Source organism: Podarcis cretensis (assembly GCF_951804945.1).
Source record: "Podarcis cretensis genome assembly, chromosome: 10".
Classification (NCBI taxonomy): Eukaryota; Metazoa; Chordata; class Lepidosauria; order Squamata; family Lacertidae; genus Podarcis; species Podarcis cretensis.
This window is the reverse complement of record NC_137179.1, coordinates 58,896,224-58,913,065: the sequence shown is the minus strand read 5'-3', so window position 1 is coordinate 58,913,065 and position 16,842 is coordinate 58,896,224. Positions and strand designations below refer to the sequence as shown.

General features: G+C 39.5%; 1 protein-coding gene across 2 annotated transcripts in view; it reads left to right on the top strand.

Annotated features, from left to right (window-relative positions):
- WASL (WASP like actin nucleation promoting factor) overlaps window positions 1–16,842 on the top strand; it is a 34,353-nt gene that overhangs the window by 11,915 nt on the left and 5,596 nt on the right. Inside the window, exons 2-9 of one of the 2 annotated variants that reach the window (XM_079994286.1) lie at window positions 2,456–2,590; window positions 3,231–3,317; window positions 3,788–3,884; window positions 8,008–8,031; window positions 10,446–10,614; window positions 13,689–13,731; window positions 14,058–14,211; window positions 14,908–14,925. In XM_079994286.1, the coding sequence (XP_079850412.1) occupies window positions 2,456–2,590; window positions 3,231–3,317; window positions 3,788–3,884; window positions 8,008–8,031; window positions 10,446–10,614; window positions 13,689–13,731; window positions 14,058–14,211; window positions 14,908–14,925 (727 nt within the window). The remainder of the gene's footprint in view (window positions 1–2,455; window positions 2,591–3,230; window positions 3,318–3,787; window positions 3,885–8,007; window positions 8,032–10,445; window positions 10,615–13,688; window positions 13,732–14,057; window positions 14,212–14,907; window positions 14,926–16,842) is intronic. The other variant, XM_079994287.1, reaches the window with a different exon arrangement.

Sequence of the window (16,842 nt, the reverse complement as noted above, 5' to 3'; positions counted from 1 at the left end):
AATGGTAATCCTCTCACCCCCAATTTTATCTGTGTACTAGACATTATTTTTTTCTGTTTAATTTTAAGCTGTTAGGTTAGTGTATCTGTATTTATACAACATTTTGTGGCTAGGTGGGCTTTTTGGTATTAATAGCATTGCAATTATTTCTTGTTGTCTCTATTTTTTTTTAAACTGTTACACTTGTTCATTTGATGTGCTTTGGACTGCTTCAGCCACAATTTTCAGAAAAGCAACGTACAAATTATGCCAGTTGCTTTGAAGTGCTGCATTAGAATCCATCTCTTAGAGTAGATCATTCAAAGGACCATGAATCTTTCAATATTAGGAAAGGATTGTCATTTAAGCAATGTTAGCAATAACCAACTTTGTATTAGGTAGACGGAATTTGCAAGATACCTGTTCTTAAAGGCTGCCTTGGATTCATGTTGGCTGCTCCAGGCCTTGAGAGGGAAAGCCTGTTCTGAATAAATCTCAAATTCTGCCAGTCGCGTCTAGACTTCAATGAACCTTGAAAGGAGAGAGTGCAAATAGCATATGCTATCCAGTCTTGCAGAACCAGAGTTGCAATGAAGTCTGTAAACTGCAGTGTAGGTAAATGTTTGATATTTGCAGAAGGGTTATAAAAGTCCAGTTATCTGATCATCCCCAGCACCTGAGAAATTAGTCCCTGGTGCTGGGAGCAGGTTTTTTCCACCCTAAAACACTACCGTTTGTGGGACCGGCTGCCACCATCCACTTCCACAGCTTCGTTTCCTTAGTTACTAATCGTAACTAAGCAACCACTTGGTGGTGGAAGGGCTCTCAAATCCAAGGTTATAATCTCCAGGTAGGGTGGAGCCCTGACTTTAAGCCAGAGCTTTCAAAACTTTTTATGTTGGTGACACACTTTTTAGGCATGCATCAATTCATGACACAGTAATTCAGTTTTACTAGCAAACCAGAGGTTAAACTAACCCCTCTCCAGTCCCAGGAGGCGCGCGGGGACCATTTGTGTGACACACCTACACACTGCAGCCGACACACTCACCTGTCGCAACACAGTTTGGAAAGCTCTGCTCTGGGGAGAGAGAAGGAAGAAAGAAAAGAACAATTAGGATGCTAGCAAAGCATTTCCCCTTACTGTTGCTCTCAGGTGTGTCCCCTTGTTCTTCGTTGGCTTCCAAATATTGAATATATTTTTGTGCCCCTGATAATGAATATATATTTTTAAAAACCCCACAAAGATATATTTATTGACTTAAGGGCTTGTAGTTCTTTGTCATGGTGTATTCTGATATTAATTTTTATTGCTGTTATGTTGTTCCGTACAGAACTTTGCAAAATTTTATTTTCAGTAGTTTCCTGGTACCTTGCAGATAAAAGTAGTTCAACATGCAACTGGTCAATATGAGAAAAAGTTAAGGGGAAACGGGTTCCAGAAGCTCATAAGAAAAGTCACTTCTGTACTGTATTATCTAACTTAACTTACATCCCTATATCCAGCAAATGAGAAGCTAGATATTATCACATTTGCTATTTTTCACCTCCTTTGAGCCTGTGATGATTATAAAACTAATGCAGCTTCCAGTTTTAAATGCATTACTGAATAACGGAGTCTGAGCCATTGTTCCCAAGTTCTTTTTTACTCTTCCACAAACTGCTTGGTTCCCTGTCCTAAGGACTATGGAGGAACTTGATAACTTGCTGTCTAAACAAGAATTTCTTTTGTTGAATATTCTTGTTCAGTGTTGGACTATTCATCATTGAATGAATTAAATCCTGTGTGTGCTAAGGTTCTATGAAACCTTGCTACCCAGTAGTAGCAATCCAAGTGGGATTTTGTAGTGCCTTTGAACAAAGGTTGGCGCTCTACTATTGACAGGACTGTATCTGTTTAAAATATTTCTCAGGCAAAAGCAGCATCCTTACTGTATTTTTTATAGGTGATATTTGGTTAGATTTCCAGCAGTGCTTACCAGAACAAGCACCATTTTTTATGAAGCTCTACACAGCTTCATGGGACGCAGGTGGCGCTGTGGGTTAAAGCCTCAGCGCCTAGGGCTTGCCGATCGAAAGGTCGGCGGTTCGAATCCCTGCGGCAGGGTGCGCTCCCGCTGCTCGGTCCCAGCGCCTGCCAACCTAGCAGTTCGAAAGCACCTCCGGGTGCAAGTAGATAAATAGGGACCGCTTACCAGCGGGAAGGTAAACGGCGTTTCCGTGTGTGGCTCTGGCTCTGGCCAGAGCAGCGATGTGGCCACGTGACCCGGAAGTGTCTCCGGACAGCGCTGGCCCCTGGCCTCTTAAGTGAGATGGGCGTACAACCCCAGAGTCTGTCAAGACTGGCCCGTACGGGCAGGGGTACCTTTACCTTTACCTTTACACAGCTTCATAAACAATTATATTTTTGTACATATGAAGGTCGCATGATGATGATGAGCTCTCAAGTCTTAACAAAAGTTTTCTTCTTTTTTAGACAATGTCTTCTGCAATTGTTCAGATTTATGCAGCAGATCGCAATGCTATGTGGTCGAAGAAGTGCTGCGGCGTAGCTTGCCTTGTAAAAGACAATCCACAAAGGTCTTATTTTATCAGAATATATGATATTAAGGTGAGATTCTCCTCCTTTTGCCATCTCTAAGATATGCTTGTGCTTGTCTTAATTTGTCCAAATGTGTTGAATAGCATGCCTCTGATTTATGTATTAACGAATGGTTAAACTGTAGAAACAGAAATGAATGTGTGATATGTTTCAGCTTTGTGGCGCATGCTGGTCACACTTAAAAAGTAGGAACACATGGGTCTAAAGAAATAAATGTACTTGGGAGGAGAACCATGTGGAAAGCCAGAGCTTTGCTTCCTGATCTTGCTGCAGAATCTCTCGTAGCTCAATTAGCAAGCTGTTGAACTGTAGCCTGACAGTTTGGCAACAAGAACTGCAGAATAAAAGGTCAATCTGAAAATTAATATTTTAATGTATAGAACAACTTAAGCATATATCTAAATCCATGATATATAAATGATGGGAAAGTGCAGGTAGCCAAGAAGCAATGCAACTTGATGGCTTTGTCCTCAGCATAGTGTTGGCTCTTTGCTTTTCAAGAAGATGGCATGGAGTCCTCTCCTAAGAATATCTTGGATGTAGTCAACTGATAGGAAGCAGAAAGTTTGCCAGCATGCAGAAGTCATATAAGTATGTGTCTGCAGTCACTTTTCTCAGTGTCTTTTTTTCCCCTTCCATTTTTCTTTAGGATGGAAAACAATTGTGGGAACAAGAATTGTATAATAATTTTGTATATAATAGTCCTAGACCATATTTTCATACCTTTGCTGGAGACGTAAGTATTTTGCTGTATTTTGCATAGTTATCTCTATAACATTAAAAGGAATTTGTGCTGCCAGTTATATTTACACCTGCACAGTCTCTCTTTTATTCTCTAAATCAAGTAATATGAAGAACTGTGCAGCTTTCCTGATAATTTGTATTAAGAAGTTAATGTCAAAAGAATTCATTATTTTTTACAGATTTGTTTTCCTTCATCTTATAACCATATGAGTAAAATTCAGGGGAACAGATAGGCACACCTTATACATATTGAAGTCAGTAGCAGTTGTTAGCGACAAACTGAAATCCCCTTGGTACATCTAGTGTTTATTATTATTTATTACATTTGTTAGTTGCACAGTACCTAATTTATCAAAGCAATCTAAGATTTAAAAAACACTAATTTAAGATTGCAAAAAACCTGCATGTCTTAATATAGTTTCTTAGAAAAGTTAATTTCATAAGAAAATATTTGTTTTTCAGGCATGTCAGGTGGGTCTTAATTTTGCTAATGAAGAAGAAGCTAAAAAATTCCAGAAGACAGTGACGGACTTAATTGGACGACGGCAACGAAAATCTGGTAGATACATAGTTTTTCAACACATGTTTGCTTTGTATAGAACTTAGAAGAAAACATTCTTTAAGGCAGAAACTGACCTCCTTAGTGTCTAGCTTCTCTGGATTCAAGAAATAGGTTAGAGATTGAAGGAGGGCCACACACACATAGTCGTTACCAATAAATGTGTACAAACTGGACCTTTGTACAGTCTACAGCTAATGCTGTATTCATAAAATAGAATTTGGGACCCTGTGGTTGTTGGTTTCCAGCTGCCATGAGTCCCACCCAACGTAGTCAGTGGTCAGAGTTGTAGACCATTAACTGGAGGATCACAGGTTCCTGTTACACAATAAGATTCAGCAGTGCCTAGTCTTTTACAATACAGCAATGCTTCTCAAATTTGGTTCCGTAGCTGTTGTTGGACTTCAACTCCCATCATCCTTGGCCGCTGGTCCTGTTAGCTAGGAATGATGGGAATTGTAGGCCATCAACAGCTGGGGACCCAAATTTGAGAAACAGTACTGAAATCCCCAATACTTATTTCTTCTTCTGATAGTGAACTTGAGTGGTGAGTACCAATGGAAATGGAGCCAAAATGGAGCAACTGAGAAAATAAGAGGGGGAGTATCACCATAGTTGGGGGAATCCCAAGGATTGCTGAATTACAAATACTCTAAGGGAGAGGAAAACTTGGGGAAACCCCTTAAAGAAACACAACAAAAAACAACAACCCAATGAGCAGCGCACACATTCAGCAGCTGCACAATGTTAAGTGTTAGTTATAAAAGAAAACAGGGGTTGAGAGGGAATGTCAAATGACCAGGTCATAAAATCCTGAACCGCAGAAGCATTCCTATTAAAGGTGAGAACGCACCGCAGCACTTCATTGTAAGTCCCAGCGGTATTGTTAATTCAATGAAGTGCTTATTGCTGTTGACTGAATAAAACAGTATCTCAGTGACATTTTGCACATTATATATTTAGAAATACAGGCAACCTTCCCACAGTGTATCCAGTGGGAAGATAGGCAGTGTCGCAGATATGGTTCACAGCGATTTTTGTGATGTTGGCAGGTGGTTAAAATTGCCACTCAGCAACTGGAATCCCTGCTGGCTTCCTGAGCTTCCAGTTTACATGTAATTTTTATCTGTGTTATAGTCAAGATATTGCTGGAGCTTGTAATTACCTGAATTTATCCAGTTCATAATATTGGGCTGCATTATTAAGTGCCATTTCCCACCGAAGTCCCCAAGTTTTGCCCTCTGGCTTAGAATGTAAAGCAGGGTTCTGCACATGCATGGAGAGTGCTCAACAGACCAGGTAGCCAAAGCAAACTGCTATGGTGGATGTGTAGAATCTTTCCATGTTAATCTTTTCCTGCTTAAACTTGGTTCATAGAATAAGAAAAATATATATAACCAGGCCATTTAACTTAGCAGCCTTTTGTTTGGTGAATACTGATGCAGGGAGCTCTTCACTTCTGATTCTGTGTCTCGGATATATGACTCAAATGTTTCTTTTAAAATCAGTGCATTGGTTTATAATCAGATTTTGTGTGTCTGGAGTTAGACTTCCCTTTGATTTCAGGGCTTCCTCCCTCTGGTCAGAAATGGTTTCTCGGTTAAGCCACCAGATGGAGTCCTAAGACTATCCTATACCACTGGATGTAATTTTTGTTCTATAATAAATTGAGTGACAATTTCACAAGGCAGACAAGAATGTATCATTTTATTTGCAGTGGAATGTACAGTGCAGCTGGTTCTTTAACCCTGAAAGTTTGTTGACATGCAGACATTCTGGGAGCCTTGCTTGGAGTTAAATCCGAGAAATAGGACACTGCTTCCTCTGTCTTTTCCAAGCTGCTGTATTGCACTACGGCTTACGTCTCACAGAAAGCAGATAAGGAGGTAATGCTTGCATCTGGGCTGTAACTACTTCAGATTGCAGGTGGGGACTGCCATGTTGGATGCATATCTGTGCAAAAAACCCTCCCTAATGGTTCTAGAACGTGGGTAGGCAAACTAATGCCCGGGGACCGGATCCGGCCCAATCACCTTCTAAATCCGGCCTGTGGACGGTCCAGGAATCAGCATGTTTCTACATGAGTAGAATGTGTCCTTTTATTTAAAATACATCTCTGGGTTATTTGTGGGGCATAGGAATTCATTCATTTTTAATTTTTTTCAAAATATAGTCCGGCCCCCCCACAAGGTCTGAGGGACAGTGGACCAGCCCCCTGCTGAAAAGGTTTGCTGCCCCTTTCTAGACAAACCTTCTAAATATGCTGGGGGGTTTTAAATAAAAAAGTGCCGGAAGGGTTTTTTGTGTGGAAAGAGTATTCCATCATGTGAGGTGGTTATAGCCCAGAAATAGCCTCATAGCCTGTTTTTCAGTAACTAGGTCCAAAAATAGCTCCTTTTTCTCTGCTTGCTTACTTCCCTCTATGATGGGAACGTATAGGACCTGTATGCAACTTTTCACTTTAATTGGGCCCAGTAGGTTTTTGAGCAAAAGGGTTCTGAAACAAGAATAAAACAGAAACTGGCATGTCTATTTCTCCCCTTTCACATTGCTGTTGTACTTGGGGGATTAAGGAGCTTGTATACAGAGTTCTAAATAGCACAAACCTTTTACCTCCAGAATACCTTATTAAATATAAACAAGGAAGGACAGCCTTTCGTCTGTCTTAATTAAGTACTATACCCCATCTTTAAGCATGAAAACTATTGAGGCAGCAAGAAATAAAAACAGGACAATCACAATATGAATAAATGCATCAATTTTAAAAGCACACACAAACAGATTTACAATTTGGGATTGTAGAATTGGTTGGAAATAACTGAATAAGGGACATAAATGTTTCAAGAAGTATAAAACAATGTTAGCATATCATCTTCTGAAAGTGAGGGATTCGAACTTAAGGCAGGAGGGCATAGTTGCCAAACTGAAATGAAAACCAAATGGTTGTGAGCCATGACTTCTAGTTTGATACACGACTGATGCTTCTCTTTTCTATAGTTAAAAATTTGTGGAAGGATTGCTGTGTTTGCAGTGCTCAATTTAAGGTTTAATGCCTTTTATGTTTTTAAAAATGCACATGCACTATATCCTGTGGAAGCTTTTCTTACCATTTTTGTTAGAGGAAACAAATTGTGGTGGGTTGTATCCAGCAATTTTCAGCTATTCCACCCCTCAAAAAAGTAATCTGCTCTGGAAGATCCTCCCACCCTCTGGATCTAATGTTGGGGGGGGGGGGACAGAAATCACTGATCTCCATATTTCAGTTATGGAGGTATTTTTAACAGCTGAAAATCATTATTGGCTACCAGTTACTACTTGTACATATTTGCTACACATTCAATATATGCATTTCTGTACTGTAATAATACCATTCTTAAATTTAAATGCAACAACACATGCATTACTATGTTAGTATCACTGCTTTTGCGTCAGCTTGGGTTTTTTTAATGCATCAATTGTATTTTAAAACACTTTTCGATTAATCACAGACCCTCACAGATTTTACTCTTGCCTCCTTTAACACAGAGATGTGTAAGCTTTAGTAGGTCTAAAAATGCTGAGATGTTAAGTTAGATGATTAGGTAATTGTAGGTATAATTTTCAGGTCTAATTTTTTTGCCAGTTGAGTGACATTTTATATACTTGGTCATAATTATGTAAGATCAGGTTTTATTTTTGTCCACTTGAAATACTGAGAGAGCATATCTAAGATCAGACAGGGTGGTATTGGAGGATAAGCAATCTGTCTTAGATCACTGAGATTTTGAAAAAAGATTGAAGACATGTCTATGAAATAACACTTTTAATTGTGATTTAAATAGAGAACCCGGACTTTCTAAGCCTCTTTTCAAGCTGGAGCAATGGCAGCCCTGCTGAAAGAGTATTTGAAAGATTCAAGGTCATCCCCAGGCCATTTGAGGGAAATGTGAACCGTTTATTAAAATGAATGGAAGTTTAGTTAGCTTTTTTTTCTCCTGACAATAAACCTTCTAAAGTAGAGTTTGAAATAATAATAGGCAAACATTTCACGGGTAATACGTCTCAGGAGGGTAAGAAAAATGTTCTAATATTCTATTTTGTGCACAAATAGTATAAAGTGGCTTTTTTTCTTCCTTTTTAACAGAGAAAAGGAGAGATCTACCAAATGGTAAGTGGTTGGTTGGTTTGTTTTTGCTTGCAGTAACCATGAAATTGTTTGATTGTTTCAACGTCACTCACTTACTCCTAGCTTATCACTCATGAATGCAATTGCCTATCTGAACATCAGTGCATCTTTTAAAATTGTAATTGGACAGTTAGGCTTTGATTAGCTGTGGGATTGCTTAGTGGTACTTTAAAATTGCAATGCAAACAGTACAGTAGGAGGCGAAAGCAGGAAGGCCTGAGAATAAAGACCACTGACAAATGTGGATGTTGCAGTGACACAAACTCCTCTTCTTAGCAAATGCTGATTATGTGGGAATGACTTAGGAAGTCAGCTTTAAACCATTTGACATACTGACATTAGCTTTTCATCTGCAGAATTCACTCAGATGTTTTAGCTGCTAAGTCATGAGCCAGAATCATTTTAATTTTTGAGGGGGGATTAGAAATAGTGTTCTTCCTTTATTGGTACAAACCTTGACAGTTGTAGAATATTTGCACAAAGGTGCAATATATGATTCGTTTTAAAGTAGCTAAATACCACCCTATTGTTGAAAGGCTTGGTTAACATCGCAGAATAAAAATTGTAGGATTAAACAAATTGGCATTGCTGGTTATGTAAAATGCATTAGCCTGTAATTTCCTGGGATTTGTGTTTTTATTCATGTTGGTAATGGAAAAGTCTATTCAATGTTAAGGCAGTGAGCTGTAGATTTACTGACCTTCCATCATAATGGTTAGGATGAAAATGGGGATTTATCAGAATTAGTTTTAAAAAGGCTTGCCAGGAATCATGTGGCCCACTTTCATTTTAGCACATGAGCTGGAATCTGATTTAGTCTGCAGGAAGCTGCCCTCCAGCAGGCAGCAACTGAGGAATATAAAGGATTTTCACAAAACATTGCAATGTTTTGTACCACGTTTTCGGAAAACGCTTCTGAGGATGTGAAAGATATCAACATTAGTGGATGCTTAAGACCACTATATTGTCAAGTTCTTCCAAATGACGAACTTTATAGGCCGCTTTCATCTTCACTGATCGAGCTCTCGACAGCTGATGGGGAAGGTGCTTGTGTTATGATGGGGAAAATTTTGTTGGATATAAATATGGCAGTGTTAGAAGAAAATGGAAGTCCCTTAGAGTCATGTGTTCCTCGTGGACAACCCAAGCCTAATCAGAGTGGTAAGCATGCTTTTCATTGGCCGGTGGTACTTATTTCTGAGCAAACATGCTTTTGATGGCACTGCTAAAGGGGAAAAAAAACAGCATTAAAAATATATGTACAAACGGAGTGGTTTTTATGCAACATGGAAAAAGATTATTTCTTCTACAAATCAAACTAGTAGGCATTATCCTTCATCTATAGCACTGAAAATTTAGACCTCATAATGAATATGTTGTAACAGTGGTTTTTATTTTTATTTCGGTTTAATTTTACTTGTGGAAGCCATTAATTTTTAGTTGTCTCGATACGATACCAAAAAATCAAAATCTGATCTAATTTGCAGATCATGGTAACCAAGAATAGCAAAATTATTAGACTCTTATTTTATTGTGACATTTCTAAGAATTAGTCTGATTATATTTACGGTATATTGATTATATTTGCTACTAGAAATAGGCAAACATCAGGTGTGCATGACAGGTACACATGGATTTACTACCAACATGTATTCTAGTAGCAACTTTGCGGAATACAGTTAAGACAGCAGCTTGCTTTCTTAGCAACGCTCTAGAAAGGCATAACCCAATGCTCACCTCTATTACAGTTTTTTAAAAATATGTGGTCTCCTAAGACCTTCTGCTACACAGAGTTGCCTCACCATTGAAGATAACTTATGTACATTATTCAACTTGCACCATGAATTTTATAAAAATTTCTTGCACCTAAGCAATAATTATACTGATAGGCTCACATATTTAGAAGAGTAAGAAATATTGAGGAAGAAATTACTCAGTTTCTCAAGAAATTATAAGAGTAAGAAATTCTAAGACATCTTGACAACATGTATCCACTTATTTCTGTTGTAAAATGGTATAGAAAGATTTGTCTTAATATTTCAGAGCTAGAGCTATCACTGTTAAAAATCTGTTAAACAACAGTTTTTGAAATGAGATTGGGGGTTGGGAATATTGGATTGAGATGGCAGGGGGAGTACTATTGGGTTAAAAAAAAGAATCTAGTGGGAAAATGCATTTACTTTTTCTACGCTTAAATGAACCATTTTGAGATAATAATAATTCATGGTGATTGAAATCTTCTGGCCCTTTGTATTGTGTGGAAAAAAACCCCAAAGGTTTTCCTAGGTATCATTTTGCTTTTAAAACATTAATCTCTCCTTACTCTGTAATACTTGGAGTCCAGGAAACATAAGATGGCAGACCAAATTAATTTGAATCTATTTGCACTCCTACAGGTCCAAGTCTACCAATGGCAACTGTTGACATCAAAAATCCAGAAATCACCACTAACAGATTTTATGGCTCACAAGTCAACAACATTTCATATACCAAAGAGAAGAAAAAAGCAAAAGCAAAAAAGAAGAGGTTAACAAAGGCAGATATTGGAACTCCAAGCAACTTCCAGTAAGAGCGCCATTTCTTTTTTATAACTTTCTACAGATAGGCACAAAAATTCAATTACTACATTTGGGAAGAAAATCAGTTTGCGAGTAATACTAAATAGGTGCCCTTTTAAATATTTTCTCTGTAGTAATTTGCCATTTTGGAAATGGCGGTATTCAGTTAAGGTGGTTTAAGATGGACCACCCTTTAGTGTGTGTGTGTGTGTGTGTGTGTGTGTGTGTGTTTAAAGGCCCAGGGTGGCTTACACAATAGAACAACAATACAGTAAAACTCAGTATGAAAATCCTCCAAAAGCAGGCGACGCAAAGCAGGATGATGAAATCCAGCAGAGCCAACAAAGCCATCAGTTAAAATTGGCAGCTGTGGCATGCTGGAAGGTGGAAATGTCTTAGTCTGATACTGAAACGTCACCTAGCAAGCCTACCTAGGGAAGGAGATCCATAGGTCTCCCAAAGGGCAGGAGTACTCTTGAGGATAGCTTCTGAGCATAACTGGGCACTCGTGGTAGAAGGTGTGGTCCTTGGGATACATGGTCCCTAACCATTTTGGGCACTCTGAATTGGTCCCAAAAATGAACCATCAGCCCAGTGTAGTTGCACGAACACCATGGTGTTCCCTCTAAATAACCTAGCATTTCTGAAAAAGTATGGGCCTATGTGCAGGAATCTGATCTGGACATTTGGTTGTTTAAAGTGGCGCTGTGGGTTAAAAACCACAGAACCTAGGACTTGCCGATCAGAAGGTCGGCGGTTTGAATCCCCGCGACGGGGTGAGCTCCCGTTGCTCGGTCCCTGCTCCTGCCAACCTAGCAGTTCGAAAGCACGTCAAAGTGCAAGTAGATAAATAGGTACCGCTCCGGTGGGAAGGTAAACGGCGTTTCCATGCACTGCTCCGGTTCGCCAGAAGCGGCTTAGTCATGCTGGCTACATGACCCAGAAGCTGTACGCCGGCTCCCTCAGCCAATATAGCAAGATGAGCACCGCAACCCCAGAGTCGGTCACGACTGGACCTAATGGTCAGGGGTCCCTTTACCTTTACCCTAATGAAAAGAGTGACTTCCAAAGCAGAATTGCAAGACAGTCCCTTCCCTCAGCCATACAAATAAAGACTTACAGGTTGGGAGAGAGAAGGAAAAAGACACGCTCTGGCACTGGTTCTCAGTTGTGTATTTGGTTAGCTCCCAACAATCAAAACATCTTCTCTGAAGTGGATGTTGGTTGACCTTACAGGGTGGGTCATCTACCTTCTCAAACCTATCAAAAATCTCCCAATATTTCATTGGTCCCCCTCTGGTAAGGATTAGCAAACACAGATAATTGTTGTCATTGAGGGTAAGATCTAGGTGTTTCTTAGCACTGGAAAATTAGAGACAGCAGGGCTTTTTCTCAGATGGAACTTGTCGGAACTCAGTTCCGGCATCTCTCAGGTGGGTGCCATTGCCATTCTAAGAGAACAAGAGAGGCGGTCATAGTGAGTTTCAGCACCTCTTTTTCTAGAAAAATAACACCAAGAGTTATTTAGTGACTGCAGTTGATAGCTACCACATCGATTTGTATTTGTGTGTGTTGGTGTTTCAATGTTTCGATGTTGTATCTATGTATATATTGTAAATTGTATAATGTTTTCCCCCCGATGGTTAATATGACTGTGATGGTTGAAACAGCAATAACAAACAAGCATCAGATCATGTTTCATTGTACATGGAGAACTTCAGATGTCCCAATAAAATACATACGGGTTAGGTTAAAGAGCTTAACCAATCATAATACTAATATCAGAAGCAACTTTCATTATGTATTCTATCATGTATGCATGGTGTCTTAGCTTTTGTTGTTGCATGCAAGCAGACTTTTTATACTAAGTAATTAAGTTTCCGCTGAGATCCTTTATTTAGATATCTCAGTGGGCAGACTTCCATGGCAATCAGCTTTTCTGTCACTATTAAGCTTATCCTGAAGTTACACAGAGCTGCACTGGGCACATTCTTGATTTTCATGAGATGACAGTGAAATCCTACTGCTGTCGCAAGTGTGCATCTAGAATGTACTCAGTCCGTTTTCACCATGCGGGGCAGTCACGAAAAAATGCTGAATATTCCTTGGCATACACTTTGCTGTAGAAAGTGAAGCACCTTCCCATGTAGAAAGTTTGAAGCCCACTTATATTGCCACTGAAGGATGACAAGCATCCAGTGGCATCCATGATTTCTAACAGTGCTATACTACTGAATGCTAAAGGTAAATGGTAAAGGACATGGGGGTGGCGCTGTGGTCTAAACCACTGAGCCTCTTGGGTTTGCCAATCAGAAGGTTGGTGGTTCAAATCCCTGCGACAGGGTGAGTTCCCGTTGCTCTGTCCTAACTCCTGCCAACCTAGCAGTTTAAAGCACGCCAGTGCACATAGATAAATAGGTACTACTGCGGTGGGAAGGTAAACAGCATTTCTGTGCACTCTGGTTTTCGTCACGGTGTTCCATTGCACCAGAAGCGGTTTATTCATTCTGGCCACATGACCCAGAAAGCTGTCTGTGGACAAATGCCGGCTCCCTTGGCCTGAAAGCGAGATGAGCACAGCAACCCCTTAGTCGCCTTTGACTGGGCTTAACCGTCCAGGGGTCCTTTACCTTTTATCTTTTACTACTGAATATGAATACGAAATAACACAGTAGTGAAACTTGTACCCGGCAAATGCAATTTAATGAAAACCCAGCTCCTTATTTAATACAAGCTGCCTCCATTATTATCTTAACTACTGAAAATGAAAAATGGACTCGGTATAGTATTGCCATTTTTTAGGCTTCAGGGACTCTGTTTTTGAAATGTGCTAAAACTCTTAGTTGAGATTGATACTGTTTAAAATTAAAATGCTATCTTGGCACTGGCTATTTCAGAGAGTATGTGCAGAATCTGTGGAATCATTTAGGCACAGAATGCAACTGTGTCTCATCCGAACCATTTTCCATTTGTATAAGTTGATCAATTCTAATGCAATAGTTTATCACCGTGAAGATTACATATTGAAATATGTAATACTCCTTATATATTCTAATTTTGCGTTTCGGTTTTTCCCTCTAGGCACATTGGACATGTTGGCTGGGACCCGAACACAGGTTTTGATGTAAGCAAGAAAGAGGATGGTTAACGGTTCCAAAACTCCGAGCATTCTACAGTCATTCTATATTTATGTGAAACAAAAATTGAAAGGAGGGCAATTGTAATTCATACTTTTTTTGTCATGAAGGTTTTTAAATTTGCCATGCAAGCCAATTTAACTAAGAATGCTTTGAGCTTCATGCCTGAAAACAGAAATCTTCCCAGAAAGTATGCTACATCATTGCCACACAGCCCAAGGTTTTGTGTGGAGAAACTTTTCTAATAAAAGGATCTGTGTTTGCTGAACAAAACAGAAAAAGTAGCTTCTAACGGCTCTAATGTTTCCATTAGGTTAACAATTTGGATCCAGAGCTGAAAAACCTGTTTGACATGTGTGGAATTTCAGAGGCTCAGCTGAAAGACAAAGAAACATCCAAGGTTATATATGATTTTATTGAAAAAACAGGAGGTGTGGAAGCTGTTAAAAACGAGTTGCGTAGACAAGGTGAGTCGTCGTGCCATCCACTCATGCTTTGTAATGCCTATAAAAATGCAGGGTTTGGGCCAGACTTCACTGTTCGTCCAAGTTCTACCTTCTGCACTCTTCCTGAGACCTGAGAGGATTGGCTGAGGAAAGGGGATCAGCTAAACTCTCTTCTCCCTGCTGCCCCAATCCGTGGGAGCATCCCCTGAGCAGAACTCGGGATACTCCTGCAAGTGGGACCACAGTATGAGTCCAACCCATTACATCAAGTTGAGAAATGCTTCTCCAAATTTTTAAAATGGATTTCTATTTGCACGTTTTGTTAAACACACTTAATTTGAAATGGAATATGCTTCGCTTTGACAAAATCTCCAACAAACTTTTCTGTTTTAAACACCATCCTGTATCTAAGCCAGAATGTTTAAAAATTGAGTCCCGAGCAGCAGGTGTACCAGGAGTGCATTACTCTGTAGAAATTGACTTCTCTGGGTTTGTTTTTGCAAGTAGTTGCAATGGCCAGCTATAATTGGAGAACCAAGAATTTCTGTCATGATTCAATACTTACATGGCTGGTTGTGCCTCTGTAGCATAATTATTATGGTGTAGATGTAGACAGCAGAGGCCAGAAACTGACAGTTTAATGGAAGTGGATTAAAGAAAGTAAATGAGACTAGGATGCTTCAGAAAAAGTTAATATATGTTACATTTATGATCTAGGTCCGCCACTCTGGAGTGGTATGTATGAATTCTAATCTTCAGAGTTCTTTGCATTGCAGTGGTGTGTGATACACAATACCTACACATTTGGGTTAAAAAATACCAGATTTAGGAATTGATACATCAATACATAATTTGTAACCATTTTATATAGTTAAAAGTTGTGGCTTTTTTCCATTGGATATTACTGGTAAACAGTGCCCTGCAATTAATTTTTGTTAAAGTCACTAACCTGCTGCCCTTTGGTGCTTCAACCTACCGTATAACATGCCTTATAAAATATATATATCCTTGTTTGAAGTGTGTGTGTGTGCTTTAAGATCTTAATTTAGCGATTTTGAACAAAGGGCTTCCTTGTTCTAATAGCAAGTACTTGTACTTACAAGTGGTTTTCTTCATCATGGCTAAGTAGAACACATTTTACCAATTACTAGTTCTTAATTGGGTTTTGGGAATGAACTGCTCCATATTTGCTCTGAACACAGAGGTGTTTGGCCACTGGTAGAGATTGTGTATGGAGAAAGATTTGAGTCTTAAAGTGCAGTCCTATGCAAGTCTGCACTCAGAAGTAAGCTCAGTTGAGTTCTGTGAGATGAATAGGTATGAGACTGCAGCCACAATCTTGCGAAGCGCACTGAGGCCATTCACTAGTGAGGTCGTTTCTCCGATGATGACTGCAAGTAGCAGGAAATAATATTAGAGAGACCTTAATAATAGTGCATGGTGATGCGTATTCCATCCTTCCACTTCCTCCTCTCACTGTTAAGGATGGGTGGAAGAGTCGAGCTGCCATTTTGAAATTTAAACAGAGAATGATGGCCTATATGTATATGTCAAGATTAACTCGAATATGCTAGTGCTCAAGATCTGGGTGAGCTAAGGCCTTAGTTCATTTGGCTACTTAAAGTTCTTCCAAAATGAATGCCTTTACACATATACCTATGGCTCAGTGGCCTCCACATTGAGATAATTTGCTGGATTTGATGTGGGGCTATGGTAAAAAGTTATTCAGAACCTTCCATTGATCGTTATATGGAAGTGGGGATTAGGCCTGCCATCTGTATTGGATTCCCTGTTGCAGTAAAAATGTGCCTAAATCAACAAAGCCATGTTTGATTTGCTTTATAATGACAAATGAGCTATCTTGGGCAAAACTATATGTTGCCCATTTTCTAGTGTATGAAAACGCTTTACCCATTTTTTTTTTAACAGTTGGGTAACACAGCCAATTGGGAGCAATAGCTTTGTGTGAGGTGGAAAATTTTCAAATTTCAGTGATTCTAAAACACAAAGTATTAACCTTTCTGTGGAGAGAGTTGGTTCCTTTTGGAAATGCTTTGCTGCTGTGTTAAGATTATCCTCCTAAAGGCTGTGAGTATAAAACTTCAGTGCCATGAAAGCCATGCAGATAGACCGTCACTTGTAAATATTGGCATTGACCTGTATAGACATTTGAGAACATGCATTCTTCCGACCACCCCACTTTTTCCCTTTTGCTTGGTGTGCAGAGAGTGGTTTGTTGCAGTTGTGATGCTAGCTGGGTGAGAGACCAGATATGCTCAAATGGAAACTAATATATATATTTTTAAAAAACTGATAAAATGGTAGTACAGTGGTAACTCGGTTTTCAAACATAATCTGTTCTGGAAGACTGTTTGAGTTCCAAAACGTCCAAAAACTCAATGCAGAAAATTCTACGGAATCCACGTGGCATGTTCAGCATCTGAGATGTGTTCAAAAACCACAGCATTTACAGGTTTACAGCATTTGAAAACCGAAATGTTTATTGGCCTCGGTCCAGTATATCTGAAGGAGCATCTCCACCCCCATCGTTCTACCCAGACACTGAGGTCCAGCGCCGAGGGCCTTCTGGCGGTTCCCTTACTGCGAGAAGCCAAGTTACAGGGAACCAGGCAGAGGGCCTTCTCGGTAGTG